The sequence below is a fragment of the Gymnodraco acuticeps genome, unplaced genomic scaffold (assembly GCF_902827175.1).
Source record: "Gymnodraco acuticeps unplaced genomic scaffold, fGymAcu1.1, whole genome shotgun sequence".
Classification (NCBI taxonomy): domain Eukaryota; kingdom Metazoa; phylum Chordata; class Actinopteri; order Perciformes; family Bathydraconidae; genus Gymnodraco; species Gymnodraco acuticeps.
The window spans coordinates 150,591-175,893 of record NW_022991960.1 but is presented as its reverse complement, the minus strand read 5'-3'; the positions used below and the strand labels follow the sequence as shown (position 1 = coordinate 175,893).

The window sequence follows — 25,303 nt, the reverse complement described above, 5'->3', positions numbered from 1 at the left end:
CATTTCATATGGAAATATTATATATTGTTCATGAATATTTTTAACAGCAGGGTTAGGGTTAGGGCTAGGCTAACCTTTACCCTAACCCTAGTATCACTGGTTACTCTCCAATGTCTGGCTTTAGGCTCCCACTAAGTTGCCCTAGCAGAGTGTATGAGGTACATGGCACAAAGCATGATGGGAGCGCAGTGGGGGTGAATAAAAACAGTGGCCTGTAAGTCATTTCCATCAGCCTCCAAACGCACTATTTACAGCCAGACGTGGCAGCCCAAAACTATAATTAAGAACGATGCAAATAACCGGTCCCGGCATATTTCAGGTTATTGCAAACAAACTGATGGCTGTCCGCCTGCACGCCTCTGGGAGTCTGCTGAAATCTTAGAGGGTCTGGAAAGAGAGGAGTTATGTCCTTGACACATAGCGACTTGTGGAGCTTTTGGTTAAACTCTCCTGGCAGGCAAAGCTTTCATTAAGTACCGCCGCAAGCATGTCATAAATATGACATTTAAGGTTTTTTCCCTTTTTTTAAATTAAGAGAAATTGTAGGAGCTGTATCAATAAATAAGTTAAGCAGCTACCACTTCCTTAATTCAGACTCGAGTCTCTGACTGATCACTGTGGTAATAGAAATGTTGTCTCACCCCTTGTGAAGAGGGAGGGACGTCGTACACGCCCTGTGATCTGGCGTCCATTTGAGACGGAGGAACATCGTACACTCCTTGGTTTCTGGCTCCTGGAAACATCTGACCAGGCGGAATATCATACACCTGAAATATAAAAAGTATTAAGGTTAACATATATAAAACCTTATACAAAGAGACTTAGCACATAGTGAGATAGAGAACATGGAGTGCTGAACATGGAGTATATTTTTGTTATTACCAAGTGGTATAATAAATATTTTGGGAACGATTTTGATGACATTTGTTATATTTTGCAATCAGCTTTTATATACCCTTTTTGAATATATTTATCATTACAGTTTTAATTTTTCTTTTTAGTTTTTATTTATACTGTAATTTGATCACAGAGAACAAAGTACATGGATGGATTAAATGAGTGTATCAATTAAAAGGACATAAAGAAACATAAAGAGGGGTACTTCAAGTTTAACATAATTCATATAATAATATCATTTAAGAAGACATTTTTGATGTTTGATTAAGGAGAATTGCAGCCTTTAATTGTTATGAACCTACTCTTGATTTGTGTTTAATAATGCAACATGCTATAAAACAGAAGGAGTCATCAGCTGACGAGGAGATGACAGGACAAAATGTATTACTGTCAGAGATCCTGTGTGAGGAAATGGGGTCACTGCAGAGAACAGGACATGTGCTCCATCAAATACAGAACAGACTGAACATCAAAGGAGTTCAGACCAATCCAAACCACTGCTTAGTTTCTTGCTATGGTGACTATGACCGTTTTGTTTGTTTTAAATGATAGATGTATCATTCTATTTAATGATCATGATGAGGTGACACCTCAACAGGTATCACCATAACAATGACTGGTTTGATTGAAAACTACAATTTAAAGAGCCATATCAGTGTGGAAATCTATGGAAGCCCTAAAACGTTAACAAACATGCATTTAAAAACATAGCGCAATGGCTGGCTGTTATATAAATCTGAGGTTTGTACTACAATTTGCAGAAACACTGTTATGATTGATCAAATTAAAAACAAAACTGATTTTGAAAATGTTCTTCATGTGCAGTTTTGCATATTTAATGGAAAATCTTGACTTTAAAAGTTATTCAATTATATGTGATGGTACATTTCATGTAGAATTACGATACCTTTGTAATCAATCCGAAAGTACACTGTTATTTTTTAATTATAAGTGTCGGTTTCACTATGTAGTACACTGTACATGAGGGAACACGAGACACCTACCCCCTGGGATCTACTGGGGGGGACATCATAGAGGTCCTGCTGGTTGTGCTGGCCGGGGCTGAAGGTGTAGGACTGGCCCACTCTGGTCGGGGTCACCACCTGTCCATCAGAGAGGGGGGGGAGACAAACAGTCAGAGCTGCTCAACACAAATACTGTGAATCACTAATTACAAATACAGTCCTCCTGCTGTTTCTGGGACCATTTCGTGTCAATTCTATGCTGTATAATTACAAGTAAAGGCAAGAAATGACAATGAAAATGTGTTGATTTAACAGCCTTGTAACAAACAATTAAATTCCGAGATTTTTTTTTTTTATCCGAGCCCAAAGTGAAGTCTTTAAAATATCTTGTCTGAAACCGACAGACCTTAGCCAAAAATATTAAATCTACAAAATAGAGCCGAAAGAGTTCCCTGCCAACTATAAACTGGTTGGTCATATTTCAGCTAGGTAATAAAATCAGAATCCTGCAGTTCAACTAATAAAACACAAATGTGGTAACAATTCAGCATAACTCTGAGAAAAACAAATGGAAGGCCTTTATCTGAATAGTTTAATGATTTATGATTCAAATGGTTTATGAGAGCGAGTTTTATCGTAGTCCTGGCTGGATTGTGAGCTTTTAAACTTGGTGAAGTAGTCATAAGGTCACTGGTATTGATTCACAACCCTGGCAGTTTGTGTTTGTGGATTTAACACACCTTTAAAATATTTAACACCGAGGCGCAGACAGGCTACAGAATAATAGTGTGATTACTGCGTGGAAAAAAAACACAGACCAACCATGACATTTTAGCTCCCGTTAATTTGTTTTACCACATTTCCCCTACTCTTTTCCCCTCAGTGCTAATCATTCCCTCCACACCTCCTAATCCCAGAGTTTCCATCCCCCTCCCCCTGCGCCGTCGTCCCCCTAAAAGCAGACCTCCTTGCTGCGTCAGACACACAGGAATGCTGGGAATGTCCTTCTCTGAGCCCCTTTGCTCCTCATCTGCCCCCCCGCACCACTATCGCCACACTCATTAACGGGGGTTTGAAAATAGGAACCATACGCATTGCTTCCTGGCAGAGGGGATCGTCTCCAGGGAGGTTTTAAAGTGAACTCCCAGAATCCACTCATGAGTCCCCATGCAGCCGAGTAAATATCCTAATATAATCACTGGTTCTGAGCAGTAGGAGCCAACTGAGAACGGGATTAATGTTTCTGAGGAAGCAGAAGCAGAGGTGGAAAGTGAGAGTAACGGAAAATGAGAGCGCGTCGCCTAGTATGGGAAGGAATGCCATTCATCTGACTAACAGTAGTCCATATGGTTCTCATAAACACAACCTGAACGAGCCCCGGGTGATTTAACGCGTCCATTGTTGGCATTCCTGTCCCTGTATACATCATCCCGCAGGGCCTGTGGGGTCAGGGCTGAAACGTACACCGTTGGCTTTAAAACACGTCGTCTGAAATAAACCAGCAGAGGAATAAATAGCCTGCTTTTGGATCTTCTCACGCACTGTCGCTCGCACACTTCAGGCGGTTTGAACTGGGGGGAAAGATACTGCAGTGCAGAGATGGAAACCCTGTTGATATCCTGGATCTAACATCTGGCTGTATAGCTCTATGAACACATTCATTATTGGCGATTAATTCGGAGAACTGCCACCCCTCCCATGACTCTTATCACCGTCAGAAATGTTAATGTTAATGTTTTTGTAAAATGTATATTTATTTTCGTATTTAATTTGACAATTAATGAAGTTCCCATATTCTGGGGGCTTTAGGAGTTTGAAACAGGAAGTTATCTACAGGAGCTTGAGCCCTTTTATTTCAAAGCCTATATTTTTGTTATTAAAACAATTTATTTTACAAGGAAAGTATGCTGAATTTGCAATTAAGGACCCCTGTTTGTACAGTGTCCAGATGTAAGTACAAATGGCTATAACAGGATTACTTTGAGACTGAAGAAAATCTTAAAACGTGATTCTTCTCAAGCAAGTTAAGGACCTATGTGAGCTACATACTGATAGACCATAATGGTATTCTGAGGGAGTGAATACAACAATGTTCAGTATACAATGTATATTTCTCGGAGAAAGAGTGCAAAAAGTAATGCAAATTATGTTCAACAAAATGATAGTCATTTGAATGTAAAGTAGTTGTTTTAGTTTCATTTGCAAGCCTTGAGAGCTTTGGTACTGATTATAAAGCACCATAAACATCTGATTTAATTTTTTTAAAAAGCCCTTTCCAGCCAATTTGACCAGAGCATGTGAGCCTTTCACTAAGTAACAACAAAGTGCTGCCTGGTAAAAGGTCACTTTAGCCCGGCTGCTGTCCCTGTGGGTTAGGCCTGTGTGCTGATGATAGAGGGGGGGGGGGTTTGGCCTCAGCTGTCACATGCAGATGGCAGCGAGGTGTCTGTCAAAGACCTCGGTGACCTTTATCACAGGTACATGTCATTGCTTTGAGCAGCACTCATCCCAACAGTGGCTCCTCTCAGCCGCTGCCAGATGCACACCGATCATTTATTTCCCATCTCCACCCTCTGTTTACCCAGCAGGCTGTTGCTCCGAGGCCGCACGGCACTGCTACTGTATAATTGCCGGTGGGTAAATATTTACCGCGTCCAATGAGGTTGGTGCTTGCTCGGCAGCGGTGGCAGGGCCTTTACGGGGAGCGATGACATCATGAAGAGCTGCGGCGACCGAGCAAACATTTGCTCCCACTCAGGTGATAGGTTCTTAGCATTCCTTAACGGAGGAGGCCGAGCAAACGGAGGGACTAAAGAGGGATCGAGTTTGAACTGGTGCCCCGAGGAGCCAAATAGATGCCTTGTTAGCGCTCCTACGCCGTTATGATGAGTGACTCATGGCTCTCTCAGCGATATTGTGTTTACTTAGCATCCTGGCTGGCTCAGGTTTTTGGCAAGAAGGACTTTTAAGCTTTATTTCAGTCATTTGAGAGGCGTCGTCATTACGTCAACATGACTTTGTTTTGTTTTACACATTCTATGAAATGATGGGCAGTTTATCACATTAAAGATGTTTCTTTTAGGCTCATTATGATTAATGGACAAAATAGTTATTTTTTCAGATTATTTTTCGGGAATTCTCTCTTTTTTGGACAGTTGAAAGTGTAGAAGTGGTGAGAAGATACGTGTATAAATACATGATCGGCTGCTACGTGATAAACGTTTCATCTTGGCTGGTGTGTTTACTATCCTCAAAGTCAAATCTTAACGTGATAAGACAGGATGTTTTTATGCAACATGTACTTGCATGAAACCTGCAGACAAATGAAGTTCTGTTCCTAACCTTAGGCCTTGTTTGCCAAATTTCATATTTGAGACTACTCATTCAGTCACTTTTAAACATCCAGTAGAATCGTATTCTTCTACATTTTATTCTCCGCTTGAGATCCTATTTATATCTGAGAGATTGAACATGTGTTGTTTTCATACTGTTGTCTGTGTGTGAGTTTATGCACTTTGTGTATGGGGCAAGGTTCAACAGGAAATCATCATGTCACACCTTTTCATTGGTTGCATACACACACCACTTCCCCCCTGCTCTAAGCCTGGTGACACAAATCAACAACCCTAACGAGACTTATCTCTAAAGGCTGGCCCATAAAAGAGGGTGACAACAAAGGAATTGCGGTCAAAGTGGCACTTTATTGAATTCCAACCATCCATCTCCTTATTCACGCCTCCTCCTCTCTCTTGTGCTCTTATCCATCCATCTGGATGTTGACAATGTCGACCTCCAGCCGTTTTTCCACCCTTAGCTCTGTCAGCATCGGTTCACCTTTTAATGAGTGCCACCCAAGGGCACCAATCGAACCATGCTATCACTCATATATAAGAGTGGTGTTTTCTATACGACTGCAACTCCTAAATGTAGGGTGTGTTTCCGCTCAAGGCACAAAGATGTCTCTCGCAGAGTTGTGGGCCAGAACCGCTCGATAACGTTCCCCTCAGCCACTCTGAGCTACACCAGCCTATTAAAGTGCCAAACTAATTAATGCAGGCAATTAACTGGTGAATCCTGTGAGGCTTTCAGCCGTCCCCTCCGTAACACGTCCAAGTGGCTACACCCAAACAGACAGCAGGCTTAATGAGGAGCATTAAAAAGAGAACACACTGATTTGATCGCTAATAAGCATCGTCATTCATCCTCTCTGATCAAAGCGGATTCTTAATCCGGTGGAATGAGTATCTGAAGAGAAGAAATGTTAAAAGATGTGTCTGCCATTTGGGTTCCTAAGAAAACTGTATCGTGAGACAGTTCTTAGAAAAGAAGAGGATCATGTCAAATGAGAGCGAACCGAATGAACTTGAAGCAATAAGCTGAGTAGGGAGTAAAGCTTAAGACACGCTAGCAGCTCTGTAGGCTTAACATCTGCATGGAAGACGCTTTTGCTAGCATGTACAATAATCTTCACCCTGTTCACAGTCTCATTTTAGCAAAGTAGCATGCACATTTTTGCTAAAAAGGACAAAAAAACAAGTAATGCTGAGGCTAGGTTTAGTGGTATAGTAGAGTGTTGGACACACTGAGAAATGGACCTTATAAAGGCACCAAAGGAAGAGTCATGGGGTGCTCCTATTTACTATGATTTATCGTCGGTAGGTCCTGAATGTTGAAACGAAATTCATGGCAATCCATCCAATGGTTGTCAGGATATTCATGTCTGTATTAAAGCCGTGGAGATCTCACCGTGTGGCTACAATTCCCCGACAATATTCCTCTGCTTGTGTTTTTTAAAAAAAAATTTAATTGGAATATTTCCTGATCTCCTTTGTTTGAAATAGAGTGAAACTCATTCCTTTTCAGCTTTTCAACAGTTGGTTGGATAAAAAAAATGAAGATTAACTAAAACTTCAGCTTTGGTAGTTTGCATCTTTACTAGGTTTGCAACAATTAGTTGTCTTGCGGTTCAGTTGACCGACTGGAATCAAATCGACAACCTTTTTAAGTTTTTCAAGCACAACATTGAAAAGTATTCTTATTTCAGCCCATTCAAATACTCTCAAAGCCTCCTGCTTGATATCATATTCAACATCTTCAGGGTTTGGACTGACAGAAAATAAAGTTTGACCAAAGCTCCTACTTCTGCTACCATATCACAACCGCTGCTTTAAAACTTTCAAGGAGAGAAAGTCCTTTTTAGTATGCACACACAGAAGAGCACATTACTTTTGGTACAACTGATTTATGACCTCGCTCCCTCCGATCAAACCTCATGGGCCAGCGATTCATCACATATGCGACAATGGCGAACAGACGGGCGTCTGAAGAAGCTGGCCATGCACTGCAGGAAGAAATAACTCACTTATCTGGAGCTGAGATTGTCCTGCGCATGATTAGGCAGAGTAAATACGTCCCAGGCAAACAAGCCATTCATTGTATATAACCTGGTTACTTCCAAAAGGGGACTTTTATCAAGGTAGATGGCACACCCTTACAGTCCATAAACAGCCATTGGAGCACTTCCTTGAGTTGTGTGGGAGTTTATGAATCCTATTGTTGCACCTCTACCTCTTCATGGCACCAATGAGCAGATTGGATCTATGGGTATGACACAGTGAATGGAGGAAATGCCCTTACAAGGAACGGACCTCATGAAGTCAGGAAGTGAGGAATGAAAAGGCCGTCTGGTGGGAGCAGATAAGGAACTAGGCGGAGATCTTTGAACTCTGAACCCAACCCATCTTTGAACACAGTGACCTCAGCGCCTGAGTCAGAGGAAACTGGGGAGAAACTGACGGCGTGAAACAGACACACCTTTCAGAGCCCAAGAACAGATCAGGAGCAGCACATTGAGATGAAAAACGGGCCTCTGAGAGCCGGATGATAAAAGACGGTACAAGGCTTCTCCATGTGAGGAGGCTCTTTGTGTGGCCGAGAGCTCGAGGCACACGGTCCCAGCTCTGAAGCCGTGAGGGGGGGGGGCAGGAGGGTCAACCAAGGACGAGGCTACAGCATCAAACGGATACAGAAAGAGAGGAAGAGAGCGCCAAAACCTCAGTGTGCCTTTATATACCAGAGAACCACATGAAGGGAAAACAGCCATTCGCCAGGCTGGATTTGCACTGCTGGGTTGGCATGCAAATCCGACAGGAGCCCATGCATGCACTCTACACACACATGGTGAAGGACATGAAGGAGCCGCGCTCTGCTGGAGGCCTTACAGTAACATGATAGGGGATTATCCAGGGTAGGGTCCTGGTATTAGTCTCCATAATCATTTGGGAAGGAAGTGAGTGTCACTTGAAGACAAGAACAAGTCTGTTTTCCCTTCAGCTCCATCGCCTCTTAGCACATTTACGAGACAACGCTCCACTGCCTGTCATCAATACCGCTGCAGCAGTAAACAAAACTGATTTGGTGTTTGGAAGAGCAAAAGGTCAGGGTTTGGATTTCATGTAGACAAAAATGTTCTCAACAAATACTATGAGACAGTACTGTGCTTGTAAAGTTTCAAATTGGAAAGAGCCTCTTTAAAGTCTCTTAGATGATTGTAATGTTTTTTATATTGTGACCATTTAACAGTTTGGTGAACTTAATAGCTCAAAATGACTAGCAGTTGCAATAAAGAATAAGATACAATGAATAGCAAGAGTCATTAAAAAACGAAACCTCTTTGTTAACTTTACCAACATTTAATAGCACAACTTTTCTCCAGCATACCATGCTTTATGTCCCAGATGTTTTCAACAATCATTAGGACTTCAGAGGGTTACATTTGTTCCTGAAAAACAAGACTTTGCTTTAATGAACTTTAATTAAAAGGGTGTTGAGGTTGACTTGACTTGCAAGTGGCTGAAACAAATACAATTGGACATTTTCTGATTAAGACTTGTTGAGTTCAAACGTGTTGGTTTCCATTTATCCAATTAAATCATTTTAAACTGAAATGAAACTGCCTCCAATGCTTTTCTGCCGTGGACCATAGACTAGATGAACCACCATAGTTTGTTTCTTTTTTGCCATTATCTTTTGAAAAATGAAGATTTGATTACACATTAATGAGTTTAGAGATGACAGATTATAATTCAAAATAAATAATATATATTTTGGTTGATATATATTTAATATCAACCAACTAGTATTGAAGCTTAAACTGGTCATATCAAAATAAATATTGTGGATGATAATGGTTATTATATGCTCCTTTGACTTTTTACCCAGGACAATGCCAGGACAATGACAATGTTAATTTCTTATACTGATGATTCATCCAGTTTAATTTCCATCCAAGCAGCTAAAACAGGACTTTTTGAACTCTGAAAGCCCAAATTAACTCCTTCAACTTCCTCTCTATAAATCTTTCACTCTAGTTATTACTGTGGCTACAGATACAAATGGTGATTTGGTCAAACGTCAATGGAAAACAACGGAGCCTTGTCTGAACTCCGGCAATACTCAGAGTAAAAAATCGCTCTCTTCATTAGACAGGAACAACCGCTGGAAATTGAACCATTTTGACAACCACAGATTGGAGGGAAAGTTAAACGTCCAAGAGTTAATTTGATCTCTCCAATAAAATGATTACAGCACAATACGCACTCTCATTAGAAGCACATTTCATTTGATCACCAAAGCCTTTTTTAATACCATTCATCTCGTAATCCTTGAGGCCTGTTTGTGTTAGTGTTGGTTGGCAGTTTGCAGGTTGATTGACAGGTCTATCCTCTCAGAATGACTTTATCACACAGTCAATCACACAAAGTCCTCTAAGCCTTGGGCGCCTGCTGCCTATTTACCTTCTGAAAATGCACACCTTAGCTCATTTCTACGATGGCTGGAGCTGATTTGTAATACAAAAAATCACCCTAGGGATTTCTAAAGCTTATCCAGCATATAATTAATATCCGTCTCCTGAAGGGATGATCTGGTCTGAGGTGCTAAAACTAGTTAAGCGGTTGAATAAACAGGAAGGTTTTTCCCTCCTGTTGAAGCACACACCTTTTGAGAGCCATTTTGAATGGAGAATCACTGGGCTCACTTGTATTCATCTGCATTTTTGTAATACTGAGACCAAGTTAAATGTTGAAAAAAAACTACTGGATAAGCAAAATGGCTCGGTAATAAGGAATAAAGCAATATAGCTTCTTTTTTTTGGCTTACATCACCTTTACCAACGTTATTCAATCTGGTTCTGTGTGCAATAATAACCTGATATATTTTCCAGGACAGCTTGAGATATAAGCTTTAAATAATATACTAAACGGCCAGTAAAACAACAAATATGCACAATGGACACACTGCTTTTTGTGAACATATATCTAAACTGTGAGAGGACCATGCCAGGTGTAATGGGTTTGCCAGCCGCCCGCTTACAGCATTTAAATGCAGCTGGGCTCCACTGAAATCCAAAAAACAGCTCTGTTCTGTTTGCTTTTCCACGAGTTATTCCCATATTCACTGCCCGTCTGTGGCTTGGACTGGCTCGGCTACACACAGTGTGCCAATATACATATAAAGCCAAATGGAAGCTCTGCACAAAAACACTACTCTGCTCTGTGGTGAGCACCAGGCCCGGCACACCCTGTGCACATTTCACATCACAGACCCACGATCTCTCCGGCCTCTCTGCTCTCAGTGTGTAATCACATTGATGGGAGTCGTGGCAGGCTGGCAGGATAACAGGTCACGGTGCGAATGCCTTGTCCTTTCACATCTGATACCAGTGAAGGCCACGCCCACCAGAGTGGATGTTTTAAATCCGCTCTGATCCTCAAGGACTGTCTCCAGAGATCAGTCTCCTTTTTCTCTAAACCCACTTCATCATTTTCAATTGTTCAATGCTTTCATCCCCCATTATACAGTTGTATCTGAAACATATAAGATGAGTACATCATTGGCATTGGGTTTCTTAAAATGTGTATTTCACTACTTTGCGACTATGTTAAAACCCAATGAAATATAATAAAATGAATAATGGAAGCCAAATTCCTTTGGACATTTTGGGGCTAAAACATTTGACAATTGACATTTATCGAGAAAAAGACCACCAAAAATCTCCATTTCAGATTTTCAAATGTTGCTTCTTTATTTAAGTGAATATATGAATGTGCTGGACTGCTAACACAAGCTATTGGAAGTTATGACAAAGTGTGATGAATTGTTTTTCGACACCACTGTATTGATTTATTAGAGAGCCAGAAGTCCACAGCTTCCAACCAATCACTTTAAGAGGTGGCTTCACTGATGAGTTCCTCCTCTACACTTAAAGGAACTTTAATCAGCTGGTCCATGGTGCATGATTGGATTAAATGATTAACCACAATTGTAATTGACAGACTCACTGATATTTAAGATGGTCATTAGTTGCAACCCTAGGGAAACGTAATCAACTATTTTCATGTCTTACCTTGCTGGGGGTGTTATCAGCTGCTAGAGTACTCCTGGGTGGGACTTGGTAGATGTCTTGTGCCGGGGGAACTTGGTAGATGCTCTGTGGACTCTGGAGGGAGGGGGGCACCTGGTAGATCCCCTGAACCCCCCCTGAACCAGCCTTCTGCTGATAGGCCGAGCTCTGAGGGGGGGACTGGGCAGCGGCGGCCGGCGACTGGGCCTCGAACATGGGTCCGATCAGCAGCTTCAGGCGGTTGCCAGGGGCGATGCCTTGGCGGCCGTGCAGGGAGCAGAGCCACCAGCCCTCCAGCCCCCCCGTGTTCTGCTCGATGACCGTCAGGATGTCCCCTTTACGGAAGGCCAGCTCCTCGGGGGACTCCGGCATGTTGTCGTACAATGCTTTGGCCATCAGGTTCTGCGGAAATAAGGGCACACATTGTTCTTTAGACAAAGTTCATGGCTTCTTTTTCCATTCTAATAAACATAAATGCATTTTAGGAAATCAACTCATTAACTTTCTTGCTTAGACTTGGATTAGATCAATTCCATTCTCATTCCTATACTTTAAGTTAGAAGCTTCTGCCTGTAGCAAGTTAGCTTATAGCTTAGCACCAAGAGTTAAAAACAGGGGGAAATAGTTGGCCTGACGCTGGCCATCGCCTCTAGAGCTCAATAAAGAACAAATGTGTAAAAGCATCAAGTGAGGTTATGTTGTCTCAAGGTGACTATGCAACTTCAGGAAATGGCTGATAGCGGACAAAAAAAGTTTACAGCAAAAAAATGTATACCGGAAAAACCCACAACTTATGTATTTGGATCTGGGTCTATAGAGGTGCCACAAGGCCAATTTTGTTTATTGTAGACAGAGCCAAGCTGGCGTTTGTCCCCATTTTCCAGATGTTATGCTAAACTAAACCAATCATCTACTATTTGTAGTTTTTTAAGCACACAAAAACAAGTTGTTCCAAACCCCACACTTAATGCCAAAGTATTATTTTAAAACACTGTTGTTTACTTTCTTTCACAATACTTCTTCGGCAGTTTTCAACCATTTTGGTGAATGACATGCTGGTGAACTTTTCTTCAAATTACCATGGAGGATCCCATTAGCCCCCAGCTCCACGCCAGATGTCTTTCAAACCAATGTGAACTTGATGGGATTTTATCAGCCGGCTCTCTGCTCGAGGGCACAGTTATCTAAAGGGCCAGCGCAGGGCGGAGGGATAATGACTCTGAACCACAGATTTTGGAGATAGGAAAACCTCTAGAGTGTGCCACTTCTGTCTGAAAGAGGCATTTTAAGCCTAATTGCCTCAGTAAATGCATCAGTCATTTTCCTTTAGCTTGTATTCATCCATGGAAGGAGTTAACTGAGTATGAACACTCCTTTCCAGCTGCTTCATAATCGCTCGATAACAAACTTTAACTCTTGGGAGATGCCCAGCACAGCAACAGTCCTGTGCTTAAACTCTGTAAGCTCCATAAATACAATTAGCGATTAAGTGCCTTGCTCAAGGGCAACTAAACTGAAGGAGAGGAGAGTGTTTGTTTGGTTTTCCCAGCTTGACTGTATTTTGTGCAAACAAAATAACTTAATTTTATTTTTGCAACCCACTACCTAAGTGAAACATGTTTTGTTGTTTTATGTATCGCCTTTTCTTCTGTAATCAAGTCAAATGTATATTTCTAATGACGACAAACCTACAGAGGGTTGAAACCAGACTGCTGCCGACGTTAAAGCTTTATAAACTCATCCTGTAGTTTGTATTAAACCCACTTGTATCAGAATAAATGAGCTGCGTAGGGGATATAATCTGATTCCTAAACTAATTCAAACTACATGCGCATTCGGATTAGAAACAAATATTTCTACAGCGGGAGGATTATCAGAAACGTGCAACCAAGAAACAGAGACTAACTGCTTACACACCCAAATATAGCTTCTGAAAGGGAAATCCAGTTTCTTTAACGCCTAACCCCTTCAGTGGCAGTGTGGGAATCAGGAAGCCCAATTTGAGGCTTTCTTGAAACCTCTTTGGCCTTCCTCTTTCCTACCCGGCCTGATTCAGGCAGTTCCCATGTGAAACTCTTTCTGCTGCCGACGTCGTTATCTCTCACTGCGGGCCTGGCCTCTCTGGCTATTGTCTAAGTTTGCTGTCAGGGCCATTAGCCAGCAACACCTGTCGCACAATTACATCCCCACAATCAACCCCCTGCCACCAGCTAGCTGCAACAAGTTTTGATTGTGACCTCCCGAGGTCGAATTAGCCCAATGGGAGAAGACCTAGATGTTCATGCTCATTGCAATAATTTCATCAATGCTGGCATCCATGAGGAAACAAAATGCTGATTACTGTGATTGCAACTGTAGCTCCAGCCAGAGTTTGAATCATTTCAAACATGCAAGAACATTTTTGTATTATCATAAACCTCCCTCTCTGTCTAATGTTCATTTGTACGAATCCGATTCACTAAACCCTTTATTCGTCTTCGAACTGCACACATTTGTTGTAGAGTGCTTGTTTAAGCCTCATGAATGTCAATTGCCCGATTTTGAGATTGAATTATTAGCATATTCAAGGCCTTTTTAAATGCGCCATATCATTTGACTTTCTCTTTTCTGTTTGATGGCCAAGTTTCATCTACAGAATAAATTCACAACAAAAGGTCATGCAGACAAAAAGTTAACAAGATTGGCAGATGTATTACTATTGTTGTTAAGGGAATCAAAATAATCCCAAATAATCCAATTCAAGCACTGAAGGACAGGTCAGGGGAGGATAGCAGAATAACAGATTGACAGAAAGTCTATGCTGTCATGCTGAAATATGCCCAAAAATATATAAATCCAAAGTAAAATGGCTCCATTAATCGAAAAAAGTAATTAAGATATTCAGGTAAAAGATTAGAAATGATGGCATCATGATTCTTATATTTTAATCACTTTCCCCCCCCTGCGGAGAATGGCAGACTACTGGACACGTCTGGACAAGATAATTGGTGAATTCCATCATTTAGCTGAAATGCCGCGTCAGAACTGTTTGCACAAGTCGTTCCTCCAAGCTCCATGCTGTGGTAAACTGCTACGTGTTCAGAACAAGTAATTAAATTACCTCACAGAGCACAGAACTGCACGTAGCACACGCTGCTTTGAGAGAATGCCACATGCACACAATCACAAACCAATGTGTACAGATACAAAAGTGGCTAAAAGTTTGACCTTATATTTGTAATATCTCAAGCTTTAAAATTATTTAGTTTTGCAGTGTCGTTTATTTTTTTATTGGATACATTGAGTCAACTAAATATAAACTGTACCATGATGTCCTTTATACCATGAAGGTAATTTCACATTGATAGAACGCTTAAACTGTAGTCTTTGCTGGCAGTACATTGCATTAATAAGTCACACATCAGTCTGCATTTGTGTTCAAAAAAATCTGAACACGTACGTTATGGTGTGTTGAGGTGAGTGTGGCGAGTGAGAAACATATTCACACACTTAACCCTCACACTCACTGTGGTTTATTGGAGCAGAGCTTTTGGAGGTAAACATACAGACAATATAAATGAAAATCATGACCACTTGAATAGCACCTCGACCAATAACAATTGAGTCATAGGCTACATGAGCCATACATATGAGAAGATATGTGAAACAGAAAACATCACCCCTTATAATTTTGAACAAACCTGTTGTTAGCTGTAATGGCTAACAGCTACATGCAGATCATTTTTTGAAGTGATGCTCCTGTTTTTGTTTGTGCTGCTGCATCACTGTAATCGCAGCAGGTGAAACTGAGTATTAAAGCGGGCGTCAGATCTCTGCTATAAACATTGGTTAGTCACAACACAGTGAACCGCTCGCCATTGATCTTCCTATAAACACATGTGTTTGTCATTTGTCAGTGGGCAGGCGGGGAGGGCCCCTTCTGCTTCACCCACTGACGACCAGCTTCCAGGAAGTTATGTGTTATAAGTCAGCGAGGCGTTCTGCTGCTTCCTAATGTAAACACAAAGCTTTTCTGGTCCTGCCATTTAAATATTGATGTAATAACAGAGGTTAGAGGGGGTGTTCAGAGTGGGTTAGAAGGCAAGAGCTTATCTCAAAATAAGCCGAAAGGTCTTTTAATGGTTTTGCTCATTGCTATTTTTCAAACCTTCTTGGGCCCACTATGTCTTAAGCACGTCAAAGGAAACAAGGCAGTCTAACCTGGTATCCTTTTACATTTCCTCTTATATAACGTTTATGAAAAAGTTAACCCTGATTTTAATTTTAGATTTTTAACTGGATTTTGTTAAACCGTATTTCTATGTAACCTCCTAAGGTTATTTATCAGTTATTTGCATAATCTATGGCTTCTACCATTTGTTCAAATGTAGAGCTACATGAATCCATTATTAGTTTTACAAAGAAGTCATCTGCAACTATTTCTAAGCATCCATTCATCATTGAAAAAGTGTCTTTAAATATTCTTTGATTTTAGCTTCTTAAATGTGATAATATGCTAATATCTGATAGTTGTCTAAATATTTTAGAGCTGATGGTCGAATAAAATAACAAACACATTCATTTTCAATAGATCTAATAATTCCTTATTTGAAATATGTAATGGTCTATGAAATGTCAAACAATAATGGAACAAATGGCCACAGTGTTGATTCAGAATCTTTTTTCCTCCGAATTATAGTGCAAGCCCCAAAACATGCAGTTTACATTTATATAAAACTGAGAAAATATGTTTGGGCTATTCCTTTTAAAAGTGAATGAAATGTTTTCCTGTAACTATTTGGTCAAGGATGAAGCTTGACAAACATTGGCATGATTACTGAAGAACGTATCTGTTCCAGATAAAAGGAGGTATGAAACTTGTGTACACATGTATTTTATTTATTATTGGGGGTTTCCCATGTCTAATGCCGCCCTCTACAACATCTGGTTTCAGGGGCGTTCTCACAGCCTTGTATGTTTTCGTCATTAGAAAACGAGGAATTGTGCAAATCTGAGCCGTCCAGATTCCCACCTGGAGCTGCACTGCAGCCTGAAGACCCAGCTGTCTGAGCCCCTCCACTCTGACTCACAAACCTTTACATCAACAAGACTTTTTTTCCACCAGCGTCTCGCCTGAGCACAAACAGTGTAAACGTCCTGTGTGAGTAAAAGCCTTCGCTGACCATCTGAAAATAAAACCTTACGTAACTGTACTGCTTACTGAAAGGGCCCCACCTTTGCTTTCAGTCAGTTTTGGCTCTGCCTCTCTGGGGTAGACATCAATTTACTAATAATCAAGGTGGCTTTGGCTAAACAAGCACAACAAAACAATTGCCCTGCTTCTGCAGCCAAAAACCCAACCACAGCACCCAGCAGTAACATAGCGTCCCCACAGCAACGAGAGCTGTTCGTCTTTCAAAGAGAAAAGGATATTTTCAACCAAGAATAACAACAACCTGCTCCAAAAAAAGTGGTACGCTCCAACTGTGAAAACCTATTGGTGTGAAAGTTAGGACTGTACCAACTGCAACAAGACCCGGGTTGGTTTGCGGAAGAGGGCGAACCAGCACACTCATTTGGCCTCATTTCACATGGTTAAATATAGAAAATAATTATAGTAATGACGGTAATGAGGACCTGATGACTTTTACAAGCCGTTCCTCAGAGTGCGGGTGAGCGCCAGTTCAAATAAATGGGCCGTGTGAAGGGTTCTGGGTAGAAAGGGCTCATGGGAAGCGGTTCAGAGCTCAGACCACATGGTAATTTCTTCATTTGGACATTTTCAGAAAGGTTGACCCTCTGATTACAGCCTAAGCCAGTGGGCCCCATTAACATAATTACACAGCAGCCTCGGTGAAACTTCACCTCCGCTATTTCGGAAAAAGTCTTGTGGAAAATGACACAACTTTTGTAGCTTTTATTTTAAGCCGGGGAAACGTGATCCAATACATGCACTGCTGCCACACAGGGACTGATTGATATGTTATGCAAGCAGCTGTAAATCAATATGACACAGTTACAGTGGCATCGATAGAGCTAAAAATCAATGGTTTATTCCAGCTGTGTGGCTTCCATCATGGTCATCAGCCATTGATTGGTTTCCAATACCTTTTGGTCCGAGGCACCCAAACAGCCATGACATGTTATGACTTTATGTACTGACTGAATGTAGGTTCCAAATAAATAGTACTATTCATTATATTATTACATTCGTTCTACAATTGAACCATCCATATTTAGTTTGGTTAGTTCAGCAATAGTACACTATTATTATACTAGTACCATGACTCTCAGTTGCATAAGTGACAGTAACTACAATCTTTTCTTAAACATAACCAAATTAAGAGTGGTGTTGCCTAAACCCAACTTCCTGTGAATAGGGAAGTTGAATTTGAAATTACACTGTAACAAGCAGCACTTCAATGAGGTTATTGACAGAGACACTACAGGGGTACCTGTTGGTTATCAGAAAGAAATGTTTTTTAATGAACATCCCCAATTGCAACAATTCAAAACTTTTTATATGGTTATTTCTACCATTAGCTACCTGTTTTAACCTCTGTGCTGGCATGTTAACTCTTATATTGACTCAACAATCTTTCCACGTACTACCTGGCAACTGCAGAAGTTCCCCCTGGGGTAATTTCCCACTGTGAAATCACTGTTATTGGACAGAAATAACGTCATTGGCTTATTCATTATTTTTTCCCCCAACATCTGAATAGCATGATTTTGTGACTTGATTTGTGACTGTGTAATGATTTTCAGTGGACCACAGACATCAATAAACAGCACACCAAGCTCCTCCAGGCTGATAGAACAGGCTCTATTCATCCTGCATAAAAGACGATTGTATCCCCAGTGTAAATATGACACCCACCACCTTCCCTCTTCTCCTATTTGTGATTCACAAGCTGTTGCAGCACTGCAAGGAAATCTCCACACCCCAACACTTCTAAACAGCAACAGTGTGGTGACTGTCTCTCTTAGACGGGATGTGATGTGCAGTTTTTTGTCTAACCACACTGCAAGCTGTGACCACTGAAGCTTAAAACATCTATGTTTGAGAGCTGACATATTTATTTAGTCAGTCGATATGCATCGCTAAAACTGTGTCAAAGACATGGCATTTACCCAGAAACAAGAATAAGCACATTTTGTCTTTGTTTGGCTTTATCGCCATACAGTATATTGTATGTTAGTACCAAGAATAAAAAGACGTATCTATCGAAAACATAATGGTTGGACATATTTATAATGAAAATTACCATTAGTTGCATATTTCTACCATTCTGATTGTTAAACTGTGGCAACTTTTTTGCAAGTTACAGCATGGAAACTCGTGATGCAACACAAAGTATGCCGTCAGCCACATCTTGCTTTAGTCACAGGAAGTGATTTGAGTAACTTCTTGGTTAAATGACAGTTCTCTTCCGAACTCTATCCATTCATCATAGATGTTTTATTTGTTTACTGTCACATAAACTACAAGGTAACTTCTTAGCCTGCAGCACTTCCAGGCTTCCTTCCACTGACCTCGACTTATCACCTCACATCTTGGACTCCTCCTCGCTAGTCTTGAACACTAACCTATAATTAGATGAAAAGCTACACTGGAGATGTTCTCTCTAAAAAGTGTATTGAATTCTGTGAACTGTAATGTCTGCTTGGCAAACATTGTGCAATGTTGCTTCTCATATTCCGCCAAATCGTTCCAGGACTCTGTGAATGGTGCAGCAGGAAGAGAAAGTGTCATTCAATTTGAGAACCCAAGTTGGCATGTTGTTGTCGTTGAGCAAAGCTATGAATCGTTTCACGCTCTAAGGGCTTTGTTCGGTTGGCGACACCCTCTGACCTACAATAGACCATTTTCCGCACCTCCTTGGGGTCAAAAACGTAAAGTAAAAACAACAGTATGGATGGTATTTATGGGGCCCATGCCAAGAGGCGCTGAGTGTTGGCAGAGCGGAGACGTGGATTGCTTCCAAGCTCGACATTGATGCCAAAAGAGGGTACATGAGTGCATCGTGGTAACCCCCGGAGACGAGAGCTAATCCCTCCAGGGGGCATTAGCCGAGTTGTGAAATATGTTTCATGGTATCTCCGCAGGGCCACATTGAATGGTTTTTACATATAGGAATAGCCAATGAGATGGAGATTCACTTCAGTGTCCTCCCGATTTCACGCCACGGAAAGATCTCACAGACACAGAAAGACAAACAACTGAAGCTTCCATCTTCCCCCTTTCAAACATGAAGGGCATCTGAGATAAAAGGAGCATCTTTTGTTTATTATTTCACCATTTTTAACAATTTAGAGCTTTTCAACACATCTACTGAGGATGTGCTTTCAGTTTTTTTATTTTTTTATTTCCCTGTCAGAGGTTGGCACTCTTTCTTTTTTAGTATTTTTTATGTTTTCTATTGGATTTTTTTTTTTTTTAAATGCCCATGAGAAGCACTTAGGACCCAAGTTGATATGTTAAAACTCTTTTGTCTAACAAATGGTTTCATCCAACCAAACAGTCAAAGAGCCAAAGATATTCAGTTGTCATATATGACGAAGAAAAACATGAAATTGTCACATTTTAGGAGCTGGAACTGGAGAGTGCTGCTGTCTTTACTTGAAAAATAACCAGCTATTGATTTATTATCAAAGGTACATGTCCAGCCAGCTAAAACAACTCTGCAGCATTAAGAAATCCATCTCGTGGCTTCTCTGAGTACTCAAAGTACAGAATGAACCAATTCAGTGCAGTGCCATTAAACACTTTTCTCACTGTCACGCTGACTCTTATCTGCCAACAGGACGGACTCTCCACAGGGTCGAACCTGGCCAACAGTGGCTCGCTACATCTTGAGAGATGACCCTGCAAAATAGTTGGCATTCCTCTGGGGGAAGGAAGGGGCTGGCGGGAATGATTTCCCCCAAAGGTCAAACATGGAAATGATTATCTGCATTGTTGCTGATATTGGGTCGTTTCTCTCTCTCTCGTTGGCTGGAATGAGCACACAATGCAGTCTATCTGCTTCAGATGTCTTTTTGAATGTTTAATACTGGCTCACGGTGCGAGGGGCGCAGCATGGAGGGGGTTTAGGGGGGTTGGGCGACTGCTTTTGAGTCTCATTGGGAGAGAAGCTCTTCACGCTTACTTAAAAAATCTTGAGCAAACTTGAAGTCATTCTGCATTAAAATGTTCAGAAAACTGGACGTCACAGCATTAAAATACCCTGACTTTTTTAACAGCGTGAGAGTAAATTATGATAGAGAGTCTGTGCAAAAGCTATTTCACTGCTTGAACGTGAGCATAGAACTTGCAGGTTTTCTCAAAACGAATTGTTTGCCTGGTTTCCTTTCAGGAGAACACAAATGTCTCTAGACAAAGAGTAGACTGTGTATCCCGGTACTGCCAGACTCATTTACAATGTAAAGGGGCACCTTGAAACAAATCATGTGCATCTTCTGAAACAACCTTCCCACGCACGATCGCCTGGAATGCTCTCATTCTCACGGGGCACTTCTCGACCTCCAGGCTCCCATCCCCCCCATCCAACAACCACCGAATACATCCAACTGTTTGCCCTCTCGTTCCCCCCACAACTTCCTCTTTCTTTTATTTTCTGCAGGCCCTTTCAGCATCACAAATCCTCCTCCTCCTCCTCCCTCTCAGAACAATGTCTGCTCTGCTCTCCTCAAAACCTCTTTGCTGTTGGACCAGTGCCTGGAGCCTGAACCCATAAAAAAGAAACACCAAAGACACACAAGCACACACACATATTGGCTAGAGTATGGGTCCACCTAATCATTCCTCACTGTGGTTGTGAAGCTATTTCTGCAACAGTTACGTCAGCTACCAAGGAATGAGTTTAAGGTTGTGGAGGTATTTGGGTGAGAAGATGGGGGAGGTCTTTTAAAAGCTAACTCCAGAAAATAGTTTAGTGAAGCATTAAAGGAATAGTTTAACATTTTGGGAAATACACTTATTCTGGCGGAGAGTTACGGCCCGTACACACAGCAGCTTTTGGCGATTTGTCCGCGGCTTCCAGCGCGTCTCCGCCCATTGACTTTGAATGGGGATGACGTCACTTTCCCTCGCTTGTCGCCGAACTGCATTGTGGGGGGGCGAGGCGAAGATTTCCAGGATTTCCAGGATGTTCAGGATTCCAAAGTTGAACAATGTTCAACTTTTGAGGCTGAGCTGGAAGCGACAGCCAATCAGATCCGTTTATGCAAATCTAACAGTAGAAGCTCTAGCCAATCAAACCGCGTGTAAGCAGGGAGAGCCAGACCACAGTTCATTTCCTCATATTCCAAACGAGAAATTACGGTAGCAAATCACCCGGTTCTTTACGACCAGACTATTTACCGGGATACAAACCGGAGGAACCAGGCATGGAGGGAGGTGCCAGAGACAGTGGGTGAAACTGGTAGGTTTTCGCCTGTTTGGGGAGTTTATATATATATATATTGCTCGCATAAAATCCCCGGGTTTTTTTGCTTTGTATGTCGGGGGCGGGAGATTCATGTGATTGGTTGTTGGTCGTGTTGCTCGCAAAAAATCCCCAAGCTGTCAGACACGCCCAGCTCCAAGATTGTCAAGATTTGTTCAAAGCTGCTGTGTGGACGGGCCGTTAGACAATTACAGTTATATCACTGACGTGTCTGAAAAGTCAACAAAGCTAGAGATAGAGAGTTAGCTTAGCATAAAGACTGCCTGTGACCAAAGGTTAGGCTTCAACCGCACAAGCTCAATAATTAACATTTCCAATTGTGGTTAATCTGTATGAAACTAAAATAGTTAAAGAAAAATATGTTGTTTTTCAATGGAAGTTACACTTTAAATGGTAGGTTACCTGGCTGTACTCTTATATTATTGGATAGTAGTGGTTAACAACAAGAACAAAATATATAGTTGCCATACATTTCACTGACATTGGAATAACAATATGATTCATTGTATTGGAGGGAATTAAGTGTGTGGCAACTTGCAGGCTGGGATATCTATAGCACTCCAATGCTTTCATTCTGAATTATATTTTGACACATATTAACAAATATTGTGCATTCTTATTAAAAGGACTAGTCCATATTACAATTTTGATGAAATCTAAACAGCAGTTCCTGCCTGCCTAAAGTCCAAACCTTACCATTTGTGTACACAAGGAATCAGCCTTTATGCTAAGCTAAGCTAACTAGCTCTGGCTTTATACTAACTATACAGACATGAGTGTGGTGTTGACTATCTCATCTAACTCTCCAACCAGAAAGTGAAAGTGCAATTCCCAAAGTGTTGGTACTCCTCCTGAATTTGAAACCTGTGGGCCTCACTGACGCTGTTAGAAATCTCTCTGTTTGCGGACCCATCAGGGGGATTATACGCATAAAATGACCTATGGAAGACAAGCCTTCCCTTCACACCTGAGCACAAATGGGAAACCAGGAGGGGAGGGGGGTGAAGGCTGTGGCACCTCACCTCAGGCCATGAGACGGGGCGCCAGACGCTCGTTAGGCTGGTGTTGAATACCGCTCTGCGAGGAAAATAGCGCTTAATATAGCTGTGAATAATTCATCGCGGCTGAGATCAAGAGCAGAGATTTGATAGGGGACATAGTTAACTTTGGCACTATTTAACAGATTTAAAGATGGACACAGTGACGCAAAATGTGTAATCTGATTTTCCAACCTTTCTTATGTCTGCCTACCTGCCACACTACTTTTCATCTAGCAGTGTTGCATAATCCAGATATGTTTATCATAAGCAAATAGCACTCTGCTTGATTTCTGTACTCTCCTTATCTCGCCTCAGTCAAACAAAGAATCACCGTTTTACGTCAGAGATCCCCTTTTGCTTGGAAACACTGTTGTTGATCGCAATAACATTATCTTCCACTGATCTCCAGGAGGAGTTTTCTGAGGCGGGCCTCGATCTGAAAACCCATCATCAACACCCTTGATTGCTCCGGCTCTCTCCGGGTATGTGAGCTATGTAACTAACTGGACAATGACTCAGTCTGGACCATGACGCAGACACACAGCCTGCATCACCCTCCAATCACAACCCCACCCTGCTAAACATTGACACAGCCCAGTAGACGCTGGGGAAAATGGATCCAAAACTGTGTCAAGTCAATAGCCTGAGCCAACACAACTACTTCACACTTCACAAAACAGCCACTGCCCTCCAAAACCTCTGAATCATCCAAACACTTTGCACAGTTTTTACTTCCCTAATATGGTGAGGCAGAATTCTCACTGAAAGAGGGGATGACATTTAAATGCAACAGTTCAGTAACCAAGGTTCTTGCTAAATACCCATTGCTTTAAAACAGTGTTAAAAGCTCAAAGGCATTCACACAGCAGAGCTCCAGTAAGACCATGACATGTTAACATCCAGCAACAGTTCATAATGTAATTTAGATGGGCCTGAAGTCGAGCTGTCCATCACAAAGTAAAATCCTAAAAGAATAATATTGACAGACATAACAAAGACTCTGATTGGCTAAAGGGAAGAGTAATATGAGAGCATTGAGGACCTTTCATGCAGACACAATTCATTTTATAGTGAAAGCGCCAAACAATCTCAGCAAGAAGCGGAAAATACAGTTAATGGTATTAATTAGTCAACTGAAAATATGTGTTGTGCCAGTGTGGCAGCTTTCCCTGAAACACCTCCACTATTAGGTTACAGGAACCCAAAGATTTTCTCAAAGGAATATTTGACGAGTTAACAGTTTGGCCAATTTCAACAAATAAATCTACTGACTAAATGGTTATCTGGCAATGACAATCCATTCATACTTCAAGATATTTAAACAAGAAAGCCAAACAGTTCTTGGTTCCTGTAGTTTTGATGATCTCATATATCTTTGGATGTACAGATATAAAATTATGTTTGAGTTTATGGTATAGTTATAGATCATGAAAGACTGTTGTAGGTGAAACCCAAGTAAAACAGTTTTAAATTGAGTTACAAATAAATTAAGACATCATTTTTTGAGGATGATATCCATATTGCCCAGCTAAATAAAACGATAACCAAACAAAGTGCAACACCAACAAAAAGGTGGTGATCAAATAGCACATTGAATGCAAAGTGGAATAACGTACTTTTGTTGGCAATCTGACTTTCAAAAGTCACTATATTTAGGACACTAGTAGGGGAATAATAGTTGAAATTATAAACACAACATGACAACATATTTCAGATCCATTTTTGAAGGGGGGAGGAGGGTACGCTTTTCCTCTATTTACGCCCCTGTGATCGCAATAAATGTAGCCCGAAGGCATAGATAAAACAACTGAATGCTGTAGACTCAAATGAGACATCCACACACACACACACACACACACCACACACACTTTCACACATAGACCAGACACTTCTACCAAAAGTGACAGCATCTTCTCAGCAGTTTCACTTTTATAACCTGATGATTTCTTTCAAACAAACCCGGATGCACTCATTTAAACAACTTATAATTACCGCGTTAATGCCAACAGTGGAAAAGTTGTACAATCATCCACGTCGACTCTTCTGACAAAACCAGCGTAGCAAATAAGTATTTCTTTAACATACATAATGACAAACGAGAAAGTGCTGTTCCAATCCAAGTCGCATTACTTACTTTGTATTTCATTTTGCAGAGGTCTCTTCTGTGATTCCAGTAAAAAGCGAGTTAAATATCCGCTTTATCGCATTCAAAGAGCGCACATGAGTGAGTGCAGGGCCTGAAGAGTTTTCTGTGTGGTTAACCAGCCATCCAGAGCTTCAGAGACGTAGAAACACTCTCTCTGTGGATCCTGCACCGCTTCTTTCTGCTCTTCCAGAGCCAGACTACTCTTCATCACATTGACGCTGCGAGAGGCTCATTTGAGTAGAACGCCGCTGATTGGTCGGTGGAAACATTCTAGTCCCGCCTCCCCCCCCCCCCGCGCGAACTGCGGAACTGCTCTGTTACAAACCTGACCTCGTTATTACAATAATAATAACAGATATATAATTATAAAGATAGAACACATGTTTCAAAAGGTGTTCAGTAATGTCAAGTATTGAAAAAGT

At 41.3% G+C, this 25,303-nt stretch overlaps 1 protein-coding gene across 1 annotated transcript in view; it reads right to left on the bottom strand.

The window, feature by feature from the left end:
* Positions 1-25,082, bottom strand: part of nedd9 (neural precursor cell expressed, developmentally down-regulated 9) — a 29,641-nt gene extending 4,559 nt beyond the window's left edge. Inside the window, exons 1-4 of the mRNA XM_034200745.1 lie at positions 24,870-25,082; positions 11,269-11,667; positions 1,902-2,000; positions 642-767 (exon numbers count right to left, since the gene is read on the bottom strand). Of these exons, the coding sequence (XP_034056636.1) occupies positions 642-767; positions 1,902-2,000; positions 11,269-11,667; positions 24,870-24,881 (636 nt within the window). The 5' untranslated portion in view covers positions 24,882-25,082. The remainder of the gene's footprint in view (positions 1-641; positions 768-1,901; positions 2,001-11,268; positions 11,668-24,869) is intronic.
* Between the last annotated feature and the right edge of the window lie 221 nt (positions 25,083-25,303).